The sequence below is a fragment of the Vanacampus margaritifer genome, chromosome 9 (assembly GCF_051991255.1).
Source record: "Vanacampus margaritifer isolate UIUO_Vmar chromosome 9, RoL_Vmar_1.0, whole genome shotgun sequence".
Lineage (NCBI taxonomy): Eukaryota > Metazoa > Chordata > Actinopteri > Syngnathiformes > Syngnathidae > Vanacampus > Vanacampus margaritifer.
Window position 1 is genome coordinate 9,729,070 of NC_135440.1, and position 20,401 is coordinate 9,749,470.

At 39.1% G+C, this 20,401-nt stretch overlaps 1 protein-coding gene across 3 annotated transcripts in view; it reads left to right on the forward strand.

The window, feature by feature from the left end:
- The window catches only part of vps13b (vacuolar protein sorting 13 homolog B), a 349,203-nt gene that overhangs the window by 281,161 nt on the left and 47,641 nt on the right, over window positions 1-20,401 (forward strand). For all 3 annotated transcript variants that reach the window (XM_077574861.1, XM_077574863.1, XM_077574862.1), the window contains 5 exons: window positions 4,837-5,033; window positions 7,637-7,818; window positions 7,905-8,125; window positions 8,322-8,453; window positions 15,714-15,875. In XM_077574861.1, coding sequence (XP_077430987.1) covers window positions 4,837-5,033; window positions 7,637-7,818; window positions 7,905-8,125; window positions 8,322-8,453; window positions 15,714-15,875 — 894 coding nt within the window. The remainder of the gene's footprint in view (window positions 1-4,836; window positions 5,034-7,636; window positions 7,819-7,904; window positions 8,126-8,321; window positions 8,454-15,713; window positions 15,876-20,401) is intronic.

The window sequence follows — 20,401 nt, forward strand, 5'->3', positions numbered from 1 at the left end:
CTGCATGTTTGCACCTGTAGAGGGCCAAAGTGATGATGGGACAGGAAAAGAGAGAGGAGGGTGACTCAGTGACACATCTTCAGAGCACTGTGTCCCCCCTCCCCCCACCACCCTTTATCTTATCATCCCGTTGTCTCTCGATGTTGTTCTGAAGCCTATCTATCTATCTATCTATCTATCTATCTATCCATCTATCCATCTATCTATCTATCTATCTATCTATCCATCCATCCATCCATCCATCTAGATATTGTTCTCTAAAATAGTCAAGAACTCCCTTCACATTGTTATTTGCGGGTTAGTACAACACAAAATCAACACTAAAGGAAAAAAAGTTGGAAATGTACAGATCCATTCTCCTAGGCGCTATCTCCGGTCACTCAAAAAGGTGACTTGGTTCTTGAGCTGGAATGGATTAACAAAATTCCTACTTGCAACTAGCGTAGCTAGTATTTACTGAATAAAGGAAAACAGTGCTTAGAATTGTGAGTTGGATACAGCCCTCAGACTCCAATTAATAAAAACCTTAGGGAAGTCTATGAGCTGTTTAGCTTAAGTGCGACGTTGAACCAATAAGCACGCAAATGGGTTTCAGCCAAGATAACTATTGTTTTAACAGGACAGCACTCAAGTAGACTTGTATTAGTCACAGCTAATGCACTATAAAAAGAAAATACTGTTCATGTGGTTTAATTTGATTTGGAGTTTTTACACCTCATCCACCAAAAACTTCTCAGTCCTTTTTTTTTTTTACAACTTCAGCATTACATCTTTTTCTCGATTTTCCACAGTGATTAAAGTTAACATATATTAGCCCACATGAGACAGCATAGCGAGAGTAATATTCAGGAAAAAAATCATTGCATCTCCTGAGTAAACATTTGCTCAAGCTGATGTCAATTGAATTTTCCTGCGGGCTGATAAGACGTAGCGAGCTCTGGTATTTTTTTATTATTTTTTTTACATACATAGACAACGGTCACAGAACCACCTAATCTGTGTTGATCTTTTTAATAAAAGTCATGGAAAACAGGGCAGGGTATGTTAGCAGTCAGAGCCTCAGAGCAAGCTAGGGGAGTCTTCAGTTGCACAGGCATACTTGAACTTTGATTCAGAGATCACACCTGGGTTCATTGTGGAAATTGAAATCATTTCTTCATGCTGTGTGTTTGCTTTAGGTCGCCTGTCTTTAATTATCCTTCAGAGGGACTGTAATGTGTCAATCAGTCCAAGACAAGTAACTCCATGCAAAATAATAGTTTGAGGTTTGGCAGAAACTGAAGTACTTGACAGTGATGGAAGTCAGATCAGCCAGCCGCCTGAGATGTAAAGATATTTATAAATAGTTTTGAATATTTACTGTACTTGCCCTTAACATATGTACGTTTTCTTGGCATTTGAACAGCTTCCAGAATGGAACTTTAACTAAAGAAATAGAGTAACCTGGCAGTCTTTCATCATCAAGTCCTTAAAGACTTCCAGCAGAGGGTGTGTGACGTAGTTATACTTACATCTTGTTCATCAGATAAGATATACACACACAATCACAGTCAAACTAACAATACTGACTTAATTTACTTGCACTTCATAAGACCACCTGTATATACATGTACAGTATACAGTCATATTGTCTTTCATAGACACAATTATTTGTCTTTTCTTGAATACAACCAGGTGATGTATGCAAAGCTGCATTTTCCACCGAAAGTCATGTCCATGCACATTTGGTCAATGGCAAAGTTTTTTGTGTTTTTAACATTTTTGATCCCCTGAAAATGGAGTTGCTTCGCATAAAATGGCTGCAGTTCATAAATGTCTATACTTCTGCAAAGCTCTAAAAGGAAAAGTTCTGTCAAATGTCTTTCAATTGTTTTATATCAAATGTATTGTATAAACAACAGCAATTCTAAAAGCTAAATTCAGCAAGAGCGGGAACGATTTTCAAAAATAATCGAATTGGGATTTGTTATACCCTTCAGTATTACAATGGTGATTTAACCCCTTATCGTAATTATTTTTTCAGTCCTCTTCCAATATATTTTTAAAAAACAGAAGCAATACATTAATCATTTTTAATATTTTATATTTAAACATATCATTGATTAGTCTTGTGCTAAAATAAGGACAAATGAACCATGGATTGATTTGAAAGACGTTTTATGTAATGTGTGTTGAGATAGAGCAAGAGAGAGAACTAAACACTTTGACTTGCAAGGCTTGGTATCTACAAGTCACAAAGTCAGATAACAACAATATTGCAAACAAATCAGTGGCTTTACCACTTTCAACTCTCCAGATTTCATGAAACTATTACATGTAAACATGTGGAACTGCACTTTTTAAGCATTGAACATATCTAGACACTACAGCATTTGTGGGTGATAGGGACCAGGCTGTCCCACTAATAGGGAAAATCCACATGTAATGTCCCAAAAATTAAATCCCCCAAATTTTTCTTCAAAAAAAAATGCTGGAAACCATTCAATATGCATTTTTTGCCAACAGAAATGAATCACTATTTTTTGTTGTTGTTTTAACTGCAGGCTTTGTGATTTGAAAAAAGTATTCTACTACATTATGATGTGGATTTTAATTTGATTATTTGTTCAGCCATAAAATGTCTCATATTAAGAGCAACATGATAGAAATGCAACAGCTTCTGCCCAATTCTCTACATTCCATAGTCATATCTGCTATTGTTTTTATAAAATAAAACAGGTGAAAAAATCAGCTCTGGGAGTTCTCTTTGGAGACTGTCTTGAGTTTCCGCTCCAGTGGCAAGTGCTAAGGTTGCGGGTGCACAACTCTGTCGGCTGCAATTATGAAAAGTTGATTCCAGGAAGCCCTATGTGGCATTTCATACACAATGTAAACTATGGTTACCTCATCTGATCAAGGTTCAGACCCCCGCATACAAATGTAAAGGGGGTACACACTACACATGAGCGCACTGGCCCTCTTGACAGTTCCAAATTGTCCTGGGAGCACCGTAGCTTTAGTAAACAATTTGATTTACACAGACCAATGCACTCCACATACACCTTCATGCCTTGGTGTCTGGCATTTATCAGGTGGACTGCTGAGAGCTCCCTGCCACTACTGATCCATCAGTAGCAGGGTTCTGCAGGTGGTCAGTGAAAGCTGAGAACTTGGTTTGGTTCACACAGGAGCACCCACCCACCCACCACATGCATGCTAATGTTGGCGCACTGTAACAGAAATGAATAGAGCCTTGCCAGCCATCGAACTGTGAAAATGCTCACATAACCTGATTATTATTCAGTGTGAATAACAGCCCTAGGACAGAAATGTAAATGGCTGCCTTGGAGCCGGCAGTTAAGTTATGCTGTGGTCATGCAATGGTATGGATGTGACTTGTCATGTCGTGCTTTATTGGTGTTCTGTGGTGAAAATATTTTGTTTTTTTTGACTTGATGAAAAATTAACTTGTTTTGTAGATGAATGAAAAGAATAGCTCTCTGCCAATTACCATAATAGAATGGTAATGTATCAAAAGCTTTGTGTTAGCTTGACAACAAATGTATAGGAATACACTAAAAAGTTTTGTTTGTGCTATAGCAAATCTTTGAAATTATGCTATTTCTTTGTCTTAGTGGGTTTGTAGGGTTTTGAGCCGAAGTTGAAATGATGTACTGTTCTGAACCAGCAGATTCATTGGGGTCAAAATAAATATATAAAAACTGGGGCGTTGGAGTCCAAGTGCTTAAGTTTGTTTGTCATCGCACCACAAATGTGGCAATTGTGATTAGCTCCACCCAACATTTGGTCTTCTGTTCTCTGATCCATTGGGCTGACGATAAAGAAATGCACAAGCTTTTGTGATTTTTTTTTTTATAGGAAATGCAGTAGTGCCTTGATGTACGAGATATGAGGTTTTCAAGAAACAAGCAATCATTAGGTTGATATTTCTGCTTTGATGTTTGACGAATGGTGGCAGTTAACTCACTTCACAATCAGCAGCATTTAGGCAAATAGTGACTTTTTTTCAAAGTAATATGGTGTAATGCCACTCCTAGTTGAAGTTTACTGTCAAACTACATATAAATCTAGGAGAATTACGCATTGTGTATTTAAAACAAACACATAGCCTTTTGTGCACTAGCTAAATGCTAATGCTAATATTCTTTGATAAACACATATAAAACCCTTTAGATACTGATATTTGAACACAAACGGTCCAACACATTTAACCATTCAATACAACAGTATTGAGTCATATATTCTTTATCTTCTATGAGGAGCTGGAACTATCTAAACACTGGGCAGACCTTCATATGCAATACTATATCCGTCTGCCCCTATACTGGCCCCATGTGGCTGAGGCACAAAATACATTGAATTGAATGAGAAAGTGTGAACAAAACTGTTAAGTTGACCCTGTAAAAGGACAAAAAGATCAAATCTTAAAAATTTGACACACCACATAAAAGTGTGTACCAAATTTGAATGCTATAAAAAAAAATGCCCCCAAAACAAATCCAGACAGCTGAGAAGGTGAAAAAGAGTTTGCTGCTATGTCTCAACAATTCAGTACTAAATTGTTCTCAGCCTTTGCACATGTTTTCAACACTTAACTTCATGCATATTTAATGTGTTTGAAACCAATCATGAAAATGACATTACAGGGTCTTTAAAAATACACAAGATTTTTTGTTGTTGTATTTTTGGGGGGGAAATTTAGAACAGATTAATAGCATGTACTGTATATGCATTTCAATGGGTAAAGATGATTTCAGATGAGTGATTTGTGCTATTAGCATAATCATTGAATGAATTTAACAAATGCCATGTCATCTTGTGACTTTTTTTGTCCAGGTACCATGTAGCCTAGAGTACTGGGATGAGCTCCAGCAGGCCTTTGTTCCATATCGGGACTTCAGCCTGTCGGAGAGCCGCGCCTGCCAGCTGCATCTGCCCAGCCTCAGCTTCACGGATCAGCAGAAGGAACTGGTGGCCTCAGACGTATGGAGGATTGTCCTCAATAATAACAGCGAGGGAGGAGATGAACAGAGGTAAAAGAATATTCATCTCATTATTGTATGTCCTTGTGGACAGGCCACCTCATCTTACTGTAGGAGCTAGGGTGGATAACAATGGTGACAATTGGATATAAGAATGGAAAGGGAAGACAACTGAGAGGAGGAATTCAACCTTAAACATTTCTTGACAATAATATGTTATATGTGACCTCACTAGTCTAAACATGACATTCCAATTAATATTAAATTTGCGGAATATGAGTTATGAAACAAAATCCAGCCATTTTTATCCATCTCCGGGCGCGGCCATTTTGCCACTTGCTTTCGACTGAAGATGACATCACAGTTGCTCAGGCAACGACCAATCACAGCTCACCGGTTTTCTGAAGCTGAGCTGTGATTGGTTGTTACCTGAGTCCTGAGCAACTGTGATGTCATTTTCACTCGACAGCAAGTGGCAAAATGTCGCCTTGTGATATTTATAAAAACTGAGGGATATTGCTGCTTAACTCAGAATCCACTACCACACTATTCACCAGAATGCCATATTTAGACTAGTGGGGCTACATAGAACGTATTATCGTCGATAATTTTTTGGGGGTTGACCATGTAAAAACATTGATAGGATACAAAGGAGAAGCGTCAGGTTTTCCCAATCCAAACTTGACAGTGGTGAACTGAACTGATCCATTCAGCAAGGTGGTAATTTAGCTTCCCTCTGATCCACTGATACTCCGAATTGTGCCAACAAGGTAGCATTAAAATACAATGTAAATAAATAAATAAAAAAGCTGGTGAGATGAGTGTGGTGTGGAATAACCTGACTGGCCCGCACAGACCCGACGTCAAACCCATCAAAGCTGAGGATGGGTTCCTTCCCAAACACATTTGTGATGAATTAGAATAAAAGTTGTGAGCCAGGCCCTCTCATCCAACTTTGATGACCTTTGACCTCACAACTCCAATTCCCACCGACATCTTCCAAAATGTCATACAAAATCTTCCCAGAAGAGCGCAAGGTGTTGTTGTTGTTGCGTGTCCAATTGTAAGTAGCTGTTGGAACTTGTGTTGCCGTGTGTTGAGATGATTGAGCTATTTTTACTGTACTGTTTGCATTTACTTGCACAATGGGTGTGAGTGAAAGTAGGGCGAGAGCACACATCCAGGCGACTAAGCGCAAAGAGTCAGCATTGTGTCCCTTGTCCCACATATGGTGAGCAGGAGCTGGGAGTGGGTTTGGAAGGCGTTCAGATCGGCCTAATGAGATTTCCCAGCACACCAAGTGCCTGTCAGGCCCCATCCGGATTCCTTCCTGCTTACCTTGAGTGTATCTAATCGAGGGAAAGCTCACGGGAAGCATGAGGAGTAAAAGCCCCCTTTGGCTTGGCTCACAAGTTGCCAGAAGGGTTGGGTCAACTTGTAACACCTCAAAAAGAATGTGTTTGGTCTTCCAGTCTTACTACCACTGCTTCTCTTCTCCAGTATGTCAGCGAACACCTTCTGACTTCTTATGGGCTTCACGCATTCTCTTTGCAATTTCTTCCCATCTTAATTCACTTATTTCCTTTCTCCTCTGTTTCCTCCTGAGATTTGGGGAACTTTAAGTGGAATAGAATTTGCCAAGCCCACATTCTGTGTGGCTTAGAGAGCCAGACGAGCAGAAAAGGGAAGGACCAAGAAAACATGTAAGAGAAGAAACTGGGGTGGGGGGGCTTGGGGGGGTTGCCAGTAAGAGTGTAAAACTAAATATACATCTGACTTTCATTATAATCATACTCCAAACATTACATGTACTTTGTTTAAATTATTTGTCTTTTTTGATCATGGATGATTCCACTTTTCTAACTTACTCATTTCTTCTATAGTTTCCAGGGGAGGGGACACTAAGAAAAAAAAACTTCAACTTACAAATGACATCACAAATCGTCAACATAACATAACTATTAATGTGCACAGGGTTCTTAAGACCACGAGGTTTCGGAACCAGTTAGAATTAATGGACAAGGAGAGGATTGCTTGCATTGAAACAAGCAAGAGCTGCGACCGTAGACCTAAATTCAAAATGATGAACCATGATAGTGTGTGAGCAACTTTCTTGCAGAAATGACTATTATTCTGATAATGGATGTTATTCTTCAATATATCTCTCATATTAGAACATATCACATTTTATATATTTGAATTATAAATGCCTATATATACAAAAAGTATTCCGGTTATTGTAATTATGGGGAATGGTGTGCCTCAGGGTTCAATTTTAGGCCCTATATTCAACGTTAGTATGCTCCCATTTGGCAGTGTCATCAGGAAGCACGGAATGAACTTCCATAGCTATGCAGACGATAAATCCAATGGATGCTCTTTTAAATTGTGTTTTATGCACCAAATCCTGAAGGGCAGAAATCGTTCTCCATCTTAACCAGGACAAAACAGTTTTTGAAGTTTTAGTCATCAGTCCTGGGGCACAGAGGGAGAAACTTTTCACCACAAAATAACACCTGGGTTTTTCAAAACCCAGGTGTTATTTTTGTCTCCTATCTCACTTTTGGTTGGTTGGTTGGTTGGTTCATTCATTCATTGTCTTATGAATTTTGAATTGAACAAGTCTCAAATCTGCTTCTCCTCATTGCCTTCAGTTCCGATAGTGAGTCTGGATCCCAACTGCCATGCGATCAGTTGGTATCTCCCATGGCCCTGGCGGCGTGCACCCGTGTGGATTCCTGCTTTGCACCTTGGTTTGTCCCCTCCCTGGGTGTGTCCCTGCAGCTAGCACAGATGCAAGTTCACCTCTGCCACCATCTAGAACAACTGGGAACAGGTCAGGATGCAGAAAACAGATTCATCCTAAACTCAATTAACATTCAAAGGTTGAATCAGCTTAGTTGAACATTCCTCTCTTCGCAGTTCCATCTCAAAAACTTCGACCCTTCCTGCCAGACAGGAAGATACCTCAGAAACAAGAGTTCATGGTTCTTGGTACTTGGGAGCCACAGATCTTCTTGCGTCAGTGGACCAGTGGACCAAGGCATTGTCAGGAGTTCAACTTTTCCACCCAGCTAGACTGCAAGCTGCTGGAGTATCGAAACTTAACACACCTGCAGGTTCTGCAGCCCTGTGCGATACAGGTGAGGACCAATGCAAACACTTGATGAGAATCTCTAGTTGCACTATGCAGGTGTATAGAAATGCATTTTATCCCTAGTTGTTCAAGTCTCTCGTTTCAGTTAAAAAAAAAATAAGAATCAGTGTTCTTCGATTAGGGTGTAGTAACAAGTTGTATTGATTAAGATATCTGATTTACATGTATGTGCTGTGTTTCAGGGCCAGGCTACAGCCACATGTTGTCCTCAAAGCAGTGTGTGGGAGGCAAACCTCTTCATTGAACCTATGTTTGCCACAGTCAGCCAGTATGCCATCCATACGTTGGACACTGCCCTGAAAGGCTGGCAACAGGTAAAACACATCACATCTGATACATTAGTGGTCCAGAAGCTCTTCCAAACTACTTAACATTTTATAGAAAATGTTGAGTAAATATATTACATTTAAGGGTCTGATTTACAAAGATCACAAACAGGCGGTGCACTCTTTTGGCTACAGGTGTAAAAGTGCTGGAGACCATCAAATTTTAGATTAGTGGGGGCACAACAATTTTGACTTGACTTCCACTTTTAAGGTACCTCTAACTGTTTTCAACATTTGAGAGAGCCACAAACACATGCTTGTAAGTGAGTTAAGTGGAGAATTTGGAAAGGTTACTGGAAGACAAACAAACAGTTGAAAATGAATCTATTGCTCTGGTAATTTTGGGGAAGCCTGTAACCACATAAAAGCCATGTATTGTTTGATTTAATTTGCCCCAAGTGCATTTGGATTAGATGTGTCTGCCCATTGTTGTGTTTAAAACTTGGGACAGAAGTCCCGAATAACTCTTTTGGGAGAGGCTAGCACCAATTGTCACAGTGCATTCGATGCTAGGAAATGTAGAGTTGAAACAAGTTTTGTCGTAGGTGATATATGACATGATTCTTTCTTGCTTCTTGTCAAGCTCCACATCAGCCATCAGATCACTCAGAAGCTCAAAAAATGTATTTGCTCAATAGGTGATATGTCACAATAACTTTTGTTTGTGGCATTTCAAAGATGTTTGTTTACTCAAGTGGAAAAGCCCAATTCTGTCACCTTTTTTTAATATTATTTTAACTCAAAAGGTTGTATAAGCACATAGTAAATTCTGTAGAGTAAATTTGACACTATTTAGAGTGGGACCGAATAGATTCAGTTTTAGAGTAGGCTAATATTTACACTTGGAAGAAAGTAAAATAAAGAATGGGGATGGGTGGGTGTAAAAGTTACTCAAGGGTTAAGGAACAAACTCACGACCTTCAGTTTGGGAAATTACTACACTACCACATGAGTTATGCCCCTCCTACCGTTTGCTTATCTCCAAGAGAAGACCAAAAATTAGATATTTTTAAGATTCCAGCTAACACGAGCGATATACTAACAAACAGCAGGAGCTCCATGGCTCAGGGAGTAGATCGGCTGTCTTCCAAGCTGATGGTCGTGTGTTCGTTCCTCAACCCTTGAGTGACTTTTATTTATTTATTTCCCCCATTCTTATTGTCTCTTCCAAGTTTAAATATTACTCTAAAACTGAGTCTATTTGGTCCCACTCTAAATAGAGTCAAATTTACTCTACAGAATTTACTGTGCAGGGCTCCAGACTAACTTTTTGTACTAGGAGCACAGTGGCCCCAAAACTGAAACGTTATGAGTGCAAGAAGAAAATTTAGCAGCGCACATGAATCACAACTTGACTTGCTAAGTAAAGATTTCCACAAATGTCCACTGTATAACTGATAAATGGTGAAAGGGTGGAGCAGACGTAGGTCAGGATCAAAATATATTCCAAGAACAATAATGTAAAAAATATATCAGTCACTCGTGTGAGTAAATGAAAAATTTAGTTGTACCGTCTCAAATTTTAGCTGCAAAAATCTGCACCTTTTAGCGGCAGTCTGGAGCCTTGAAGGTTAGGTATAATTTTGTGCTCAACTGTATGTTAGATGAGAATAAGATATTCACCGCACAAAACATGGTTGTTTTATATGATTCTTTTTTTTTTCAGTTATGTTTTACTTATTGTGTTTAAGTAGCAGGCTAAAGGGAGCTTTTGTTTTTGTTTTGCTTTTAGTGAGCCTTTATTGCTGTTTGTTCCTTCACATCTGCTCTCTCTCAACCACAATGTAAATCGGTGAATGTGAGGAGTTTGGGAGCTGGAGACTACAATTTGTGCAAACAAAACAAAATAGTATTTTGTTGCACTTTCATACTATTACATTACTTGACATTCAAACATTTGACTTGATTGAGACAATTAAAGCAACTTGAGCTTCCTCTCCTCATTTTGCTTATGGTACATGCCTATTAAATCAGTCAGGGAAATGCCAAGAAAATACTGTATACAGTATGCTCTGATATAGAATATGCACAAAATCAGTTGCCTTTTTCCTGTCCCATGTGGAATATCAGCTAAACAAAATCATAACAAAATTGGATCGGTTCACAAGAAGAGTTTGATTTTATATGTCTCGCTATATGCACGTACAGAATGGGAGCGTCCTTTTTCGTTTGTTGTAAACCAAAGACGATTGCAGTGTGCCTGTTGTAGGACTTTAGCACGTTGGTCCTCGTCGTCCTCCCTTTCTCAACACTCACCACTGCCTCTGGTAGCCAGCAGCGCACAGCGTTTGAAGCAATGCCCAAGAAAAATATTGTAACATTTGAGTGATGACACCTGCCAAGACTTCATCTGGCTCAGGTCCTCCACCCACTTCTCTACCACACATACATGCTTACACACTTGGGACGCTCTGGCTTCGCATGGCTCTGCTCAGCTGTGCTGACTCATTATACTGGCCTCTGGAGACATGAAGGATCCTGATGGTTTTACTTGTGAGAAATAATAGCTGCTTGAGATTTTTATATAGAAAAACAGCTGTGCTCTTTACCTGTGGAAAATAAAATCTATCAAATACTTACAAGTCGGTCTTAAATTAATCGTTCAGCTGTGATTTTAATGTTTATTTTTACTCCATCATCAAAGTTCTAATTAGGTATGTTGGATGATAGATCATATTTGAGCAATGGTTTCATTATTTTATTGGTGCAAACTAATGCACATTTCCAATTTCTATCCGTTAGTTTAGTAATAAATAATACTCGTATGGACTCGAGCACTCAATGAAACTCATAGTGCAGCACTGAAGTAGTGTCTTGGACTTGTTGATGTCTTTAACCCAACTTGCCAAGCATGACCACTTGGTCATGTCATATCCCAAAGGGATGGTCTGAATTTCACTTGGGGTTGGTTCGTGGAGTTGTTGAGTTTATGTATTGTTTTGATTGGACTAAACAGCAGCAACCTTGGAACTTGTACATAACTACTTGAACCACTTTGCTTAACACAAGAGGGAAACACACCATAATTATGAGGTAAATGTACCGCATGTGGGTACGGTCGTTTTGGAGACGGGGGAAGCGAGAGGTCAATCACAAAACACAAAATGGTGGAAGGCCTGAGCTTTAAATATGTGTTTGATTAATTGTGACTAAAGCCTAGACATGCATGTGCATACTTGCACGCGCACAACGGTTCATACACCATAAAATGTGATCCAAATTGAAAACCTACTCAGTCGAACATGTTAACAGTCTTTGTCCTGCCACAACAGAAGGATGTATCCTCACTTGTTGTAAACATTTTGTGATTCTCATGGTTCCTGGTTTCAAGGCTGTCAGGCAGGTCTGTTGTGATGTGGCCTTCAGGGTCACCATTGAAACCATAGAGAAGATTCCTCAACTACCACATAAGTTAATGCTATTAGTCCATGTATGGTCGACTCGTACCACACCCCAGAACCCGAACAGCTGTAACACTTCCAGATGCACAGTAATAAACATACTGTACATAAAACTGCTGCATTCTTACATGGTTGTAATTTATTTGTATAGCCATACACACTGTTGTCTTCATGGCAACATGGGTTGCTGTTCTAACCTAAATAACATCAAGAGTTTTACTGCTGTCACAAGTATACAAGCCAAATGGGTTCCCAATGTTAATAATCCTCACCTGTGTACTTCCATTTACACTTGAAAAAAAGTAATATTTACTTGAAAAAAAGCTAGTAAAGTTTTTGTCACTCTAAATATTTAAAGGAGCGTTTTGAGTGCATTTTACCAGTTAATTTAAATGAAATAAAAATGCTACTCATGGGTTGAGAACCGAACCCACAACCTTCAGGCCACTCTACTGAGCCATGCTGCACCTGTTGTGTGTTAGTATATTGATGGTGTCAGGCGGAATCCTTGTACCTCCAAGAGACCATTTTTTTGTCTCTTTTTTGGACACACCAGCAATGCCATATAGTGGCAAACGACAAGAGTGGCATGGCTCAGGTGGTAGAGTGGTTGTCTCCCAAGCTGAAGTTCATGAGTTTGTTCCTCAACGCTTGAGTATTTATTTATTTTTTAATAAACTGGTCAAATATACTCAAAATTTACTCAGTATTTCTGAGTGAAAATAAACTTGAGTATTTAGTAAATAGTACACTTTTTTATTTACAGTGTACTTTGTGCTATTTTTCAGAAACTATGCCTCTAATATATTTATGAAATGCATATTTTTTATCTATATCCTTGAACTCAGTTGCCCCATATGGGCCTGACCTCAGACCCCTTATATTTTAACCTCAAACCTCCATTTTCAATTCTCCATCCTCCTCTCTTTGCCCCTAAACCTCAGGGAAGTGGCTTTGGGAGAAAGCCACACAAAAGCTTGGCACTATATATTTTCTCACAAAATCTCCTCAAGCCTTTGTATATGCAAAAGTTATTCTCCTTTGTCTAATGCATGCATGCATACCGGACACACACAATCTGTATGCACATAGTGTGTCTTCAAATTGAAACAACGTGTCAAAAAAGTTTTGCCGGTAGTAGCAGATGTATGGGTGCATCTATAGAAGAATATTGAGATCAGAGGTGCTTCTCGGCTCCCTCAGTGCGGCTCACAGATGTTGTACATTTTTATTAGGATAAACCCCTTGAGATGTATCATCTTGTTTTTGAAAGGGGGCCCATCACACATTGCAAACATCAAAATAAAAGCCAAAAAGAACAAACCCAGGGAACAAAAAAGAAAACGTAGAAGTCAGTAAACACAACGGGACATAAATAAAATACAGCCAATGGTACAACAAAACACAATCAAGAAACAAACAAAAAGGGCTTTATATATTGTACAGTAGCTTGTGAGAAAAAGGACCATCAATTAGAATTCTGAAAAGTCTGCAGTAAGGAATGTTAAGAGGCATAAGATTACATTTAGAAGCAGTTTTATAACAAAAAAAATTCTGAGTCTTAAAATTATGAATTTAATATAGATGAGTGCCTTTATTACAAGGTATAACAAATTTGCCGGTGACAATAAGCAAATAATACAATGTTTTTTCAAGTAGATGTTTATTATATAACTAAATGTTGCTGATAATCGAGATATATGGAGAAGAGAAGTGGTCTTAATGTTGAGCCTTGGGACACCCCTTTATTTTAAATAAACAAATCAGGGTTTTTTTCTGTTATGAGCACTGAACCAAAGACTGCAGTTTAAGAAAGGCCTGGTTTGTCTTGAGGTAACTCATGACCAATGAAATCTAACATTTTGGTTAGATTGGCAATGGTGGCACCTCTAAGAGCTTCACTATCTGCAGCAGAGAAAATATCTTGAATATAATAAATTAACATATCTTGAATTTATCTGAATTTGAGTACAGCAGTGGATGTAGAATGCTTTGTGCTTGTTTTCATATAGCAAGTAGTTCACAGGTATCATCATAGATCATCAAGTCAATCATTTGTAGCTCGATCTTGAGTTAGTGTGCGTTCTTGCAACAATGACATTAGCGTTTATTTGTGACATTCAACAAATGCAAAATGGCAGCAGTGTCACTCTATAGGAAGCTACAAAATACTCCTAAAAATAAGTACACATTTTTACCCAAATGAGGGGGCTGTCACTTTGACATTCTACTGCCCTCTGCTGTCAACTGAAATTGATGTCAAAGTGCCCTCGGGCTTGCATTGCGAGTGACCTTTGCAATGCAGACGGGCAATGCTGAGACTGCTGTGCATTGGAGTGGAGATTTACTGACTTTTTATGCTCATCTGGTTGGCACCGCCTAATGTTGATGAGTGTAGATGTAACAATTGTTTCCTTATGTCCATTTTACAGGCCTCGCTCTCTAGTTTCATATTTTATGTGGTCTTATTTTGAGTGGGTATCATTATTTACAATTTGTATTCCAGACATTTTATGGGCATGCATGTATGTGCCACCTGCATAGAGTGAATGCTCAAGTAATAGTATCTGGCTTGATGAGTGAAATCGATACGTTGAGTCCTGATGCAGAAGCTCACAGAAGTTGTCACTTCATCTTGCTCGATAGATTTAATTTCTTTTCAAATGTATTATTCCTCATATTTAGACACTTAAAATCACTGGATTGAAAAGAAGTGATCGCAATCACGGGAGGAAACTGGTTGTGACGTGCCAATTATGTTGACTTGTGAGCATACTGTAAATACGATACCATCAAAGAGCGAGATTAGCAAGATGGCAACAGGAAGTTTGTAAACGTGCAGTGTCAGATTTGATAGCGAGCACATATACTGTTCCACTGTAAAACTGGAAGTGGATTTGAAACCAGTGCAGCTGTCCCATTTCTTTTTTACTCAACTCTTCTCTCACTCTCTTAATCGCCTCCCTCTCTCTCTCTCTTTCTCTGTTTTTCTATCCCTCATCATGTGCAGTTTCAATGGTTTAAACTTTCCCATCCGTTTTCAATAGGCTCAACAACCTCAGGACCTTAAACGTGCTTGGCAGTCAGACTGTAAGCTTTTACTGCCAGCCTCTTATAACCACCAACCCTTCCGCCATTTGAAAGTCTGTCATTTTTGGGAGTAGTGGGGCAGCAGTAAATAAGCTCTCCGAATTACATGCTGGGAGTGGTGTGCGCGAAAGATCCCAAAATGCTTTGAATCGAGCTTAAATAATATTATAGATTGTACATAGTACTGTATTTTGCCTTGTGTTTAATTCCATCAAAGGGACAAATGAGTACAAGGCATCCATGTCTGCGTGACACATCTTGGTTTTCTTATTGATTCATGGATTTAGATTCACAATGGCTCCCCAACTAAAGTGCATTCTTAGTTTAATCTTTTTCTTCTATACACTTCAAAATATTCCTGAGCGCATAATAGAGCTGCGTCATGCTACTTTAGGAAATAGGATGTGAGAAAGTCAAGTATTTCTGAAGTAGAGAAACCGAGATGTATATCTGGCTCTCAAGTTCATTCCAGGCAGTATCCTGGTTAGCTGTCAGCCTGTGATTTGTTTTACACCCCTGTTGAGGTTATGTTGCTCCCACAGATGAAATCACCGCAATCTCCTACTGACTCACAGCTGACCTGGCAAGACCTGAATTTTTTTAGATACACTGCTAGTGCGATGTTGTAAATGCACTCGCAAGCAGGGCACAACTCATGATTGCAGGCCTAAGAGCTTTCTCTCTTCTGTCACTTTCCTAGTTAATGAATCCAGTCTTAGCTCGAACCTCTAACCACAATTGTACTTCTCATTGACAGAATGGAAACCCAGAGGCTGAGGAACTGTTTTACAGCCACTATGTCATCTGCAATGATACCCATGAGACTCTGCGCTTTGGCCAGGTGGACACAGATGAGAATGTGCTGCTGGCAAGCCTCCACAGCCACCAGTACAGCTGGAGATCCCACAAGTCTCCCCAGGTAACGCAAACACACAAAAGCTGGGAAGTACCTGACATCTCAGAGCTCTGTGAATTTCTACTTCTACATGATGAATACAGTTTACAGAAAAAAAATGTTTAAAAATGTGTGTTATCTATATAATAGCATAGCATTTTGATACTGTGATACAACAACAAACTGGTCGTTATTATTTAGGTATATAAAAGGTGTTTCAAGAGGCCTGGGCATTTGACAACATTTTCCTTCAATAACTATGATTGAAATGTTCAATCAATTAATTAAGTTTTTTTTGTAATATTATATGTATAAATTTTAGGAGGTGTCAGGCGATTACAAATTAAAATGAAAGATTTTTTTTAATCATAATTAATTGCATGACTTCAATAGTTAACTCGCGATTAATCGCAAATTTGATATCTGTTTTAAATGTACAAAAAAATATGTTTTTATTTTATTTTAAAGGTGCATGACGCAATGTTGACGTGTTAAAATAACCATCTTTTTCACCCACACATGTTTTAAGAATTGTATAATGGACAGGAGGCACTACTGTGGTCCCAATGGCTTTTGCCCCTATTTTCCTGTAGAGTGAAATAATGATCAGGGATTCGGGACCGAAACTTTAAGCTTTCTCCCTGCCAGGCGCGTGCACGCGCTCAGTCTCGCTCCGCGGAAACGTTGGGACGGTGGAAGTGTTTGAGAGTGTGTGGACAAGTCCGTTGTAAAAGACAAGCGTGTGGCACAGCGGATATAAAAGTGTCTCAAAATAATAATAAACCAATACTGCAGTGCGACCCTCCATCATCCGGTGGCTCATTTTGTTCGACCATCGGCCAAAAGTTTTGCGACATGCAACGGGAGTTTTCCTCAGAGGTGACTCTGACCGAGGAAAAAATCTCCCCTGCGGAGGTGACTGGCCGAGGGAAAAATCTCTCCCTCGACCACGGTCAGAATACCGAGCAGGAAAGGCTAACACTGTCGAGTGTGCCAAAAAGGGCTAAACTGAAGTTGCACAAGCGTCGCGGGAGGACGTGGATCAATATTGGAGCAGCGTTAATATTGGAGTAGGTGGAAAAAAGGATGAAACGGGACCCACGAAAATGCGATAGGGTCTATTTATGATAAGCAATGTACAATAAAACTACCACTAACTAATGTCTCGGCACTCTGGGCGCGTGCACGTCGCTGGCTTCCACTCGGCTTTTCACCAGAGGGGTCGCAAATCTGCAAAAAGTTGGTAACTTGCGTTCGGTGTCTTTAAGTTTTCATACTCTTGTTAACATAAAAGTTGAAAAAATGTTAAACTAATAGAAATATGACTGCATCTTGTAGTCATTGATACAGTAATTTCATAATATTCATAAAATTTTGTTAAAATGGAAAAGATGTACGGTACTGTAAAAATCAAGTGTGATATTGATTTGTGTTTAGGTCATTTTCTGCCACTAGATGGCATAATTGCATTTGTAAAATGTTGGCGACACCATTTTCTTTTCCCATAAGAGCTATCTAACCTTTAACATGAAGTAACTTTTGAAATTCTGCACATTTTTTAAATTGTAAAATACAACTTGACCCCAGTCTCCACAAATAGATGCATTATTATTACATTTCTTACTGCTGAATTTTGACATGTCTGCTGTGTTGCGACCGGAATTTCCCCCGTGCAGGCTTTCGAAGTAAGAGGCGGTCATTAATTGCGCGTTTAAAAAATTTGTGGCGTTAAAGGAACTTTAAATGAACTCAAAATCAACGCACTCATTTTGACATCGCCAATAAATTCATTTTCTTTCGCTCATGGATGTGGCACAGTTCTGTCGCAATGTTCTTACCAAATAGAGTGCACATCTTTGCATGTGGCACATGCAGTCAGCGCATTCCCAATCACAAACACAATAAATGATGTTATTCAGAAAGTAAACGAGTTTGCTCTCTGTTCGCGTCAACCCTAACTACATTTAATTCTGCTTTCTGGTTTGTGTTTCCGCCATGAGGTATGACATCATACCATTGTGAGTTTACACAGTATGTTGACATCCATCCATCCATTTTTTCGATACCGCTTGTTCTCATTAGTGTCGCGGGTGAGCTGGAGCTTATCCCAACGGACTTTGGACAACGTGCGGGTAACATCTTGAATTGCCCGCCACTCAATCACAGGGCACACAAACAAACAACTATTCACATTCACACCCGAAGATCATTTAGAGTCTTCTAACAACCTAACATGCACATGTTTGGAATACTGTATGGAAACCCCACACAAGCAGAATTGTTAGAACATGCAAACTCTGCAGAGGAAGGCCTGAGCTGAGATTCAAACTCAGAAGCAGACCTTTTCTAGTCAGGTCTTTCTTTTACATACATTGAGTTGGAACTCTTAACAGTAGGTGTCAAAATTGTGGTTTGATGTTGATCTGTTAATTTTGTGCTCTATAGCGTTTGACAATATAAACTCAAAAAGGTAAATACTGTTCCAAACAAAGCTGTTTTTCTAGTGTTTCTGTCCGTGCCCAGACAGTGTTGGTAAAAAAAAAAGATTGATGATATTTAACCCTTTGTGGTTTTGAGGTTGAGTGGAGGGTGGACTTGGCTGTTCAGAGCGTAAACGTGTGGGCTCGTTGAACACATGTACTCTACGACAAGTGTGAGAAAGTCAACCTTGAGTAAAGACATTGCTATAATTACTCACAGTAAGTCAAGTTGTATTAATCATTCACTCTGGTTAAACCGTGCTCTTACATCATTTCAAACACCCACTTGGGAACTTGCAATCTGGCATATTGGCACGGCAAACATCACATCTCATGTCTGAAGTGAGTCAAAATGACCTCTGTAGCTTCAAGATGTCTCAGAAGAAACATTGTCCAAATGATAAATAATGCGATTCCAAGATGCTTTTGTCATATGTTTTTTTTATCATGCGTTTGTGATACAGCATATTAAATATGTGTTCTCAAGACGACCATGATTTGTGAAAGTCGATAAATAAGTGAAGTGTGAGTCTGCCAAAACAATCAGCTAACTTATTAAGGCTGATGATAAATGTGTGCCCATATGTCCGCCTTAGGACTCACTTAATTATTTTCAGGGTTACACAAATAATCAAACTGATAAAAGAAAGGCTTGCATTTCTTAAATGACTGCTTGGAGGTCTGTTTTTATAGCTTTTGCAAATCGTTTCCCAACTGTCTTAATTGGTTGTGCTATTTTGCTTGCATCCCATGCTGCTTTGGAGAGTCTCTAAAACAAGTGAGGATGATAAGCCATTAATCTCCCCAAACATCCTCTGTCATCACTTTGCAGGAACTTGTGTAGTGCAGTGCAGTGTTACTTTCATTACTGTTCTTATGAAGTCATTTTAATAGGGAATGATCTTTGCACCTCATTCACTTCCAACTGTAGACACATTTCCATATTTTGTTTATCTATCACCACCAGAATGTCACAAAATATGTTTTAATTTTGGAGCCATTGTGTAATGGCGTTGAGTTTTGCATTTTTTTAAAGTGATCGTTTCCAAAGAAAAGAGCCAAAGTCGCTGATGCACTTTTCAGCTGTTTATTGACCGTCAGGAGAACAGTAAAACACTTCCTCAGTAGCTGCGATCAACGCAGCTTTCACCAAGACACTAACACATGCACATACTCAATAACATGGTAGCACTTCCTGGTACAGTGACTGTCAATTTCCCTACTGGTTTTAAACATATTGAGCATCTGCACCAAGCTTTTTTCCATGTAGATTCTCTTCACCCCTCTTGTTCAAAGTTATTATTCCTGTGCGTGAGGGTTGGGTCCTTCAACCTTTCGTCATGGCTCTGGTATGATGTTTGTGTCCCAGCAGAAATGTCTCACAGGCACACACAAATGTGAACTTGAATTTTCTGCTGTAAAAATATAGGTCCCCTTCTCTTAAATTGTCTATCTTCCCCTGAAGTTCCCTTGAGAACTCAATATGACAATGGGGGAATTGATGGGATTTTGGGACAGAATGGAATGGATTAATCAAAGAAACTATAAAGTTTTCAAATCCACTGGAAAGAAGAGAGACGAGAGAGAATAATCCATCCAATCCTTAAATTGTTCGCCTGAGAATGCCACAACATCCGCCTAGCATTCAGTGTTTCACTTACAATTTGAAATATGTGTAAAGTGAATTATGAACTTCGGTTCAGTAGTCAAATTGTGACTGTTGTGATGGTACGTTAAGTGATTACTTTGTTTTTGTAATCCCTTCATACTAACTTTTGTCGAGCAAAAAAAACAAAAGTGATCAAACTAATATGTGTAATATGAATTCATAATTCTAACGGAACGTATGGTGTTCCACAGGGTTCAATTTTGGGGCCTCTGCTGTTTTCATTGTATCTGCTCACCTCTGGGTTGCATGTTAAGAAAACAGTGGTGGTTGTTTTAAAGTGCTCTACAAATATAGAGTTGAGTGATGGAAGTCAGTGTCCTCACTGCATGATTGGTAATGCCAAGTTGAGCATTTCTAGTCCAGCACTACTGGCTATCTAGTAAAACTAAAGGAATATTTCC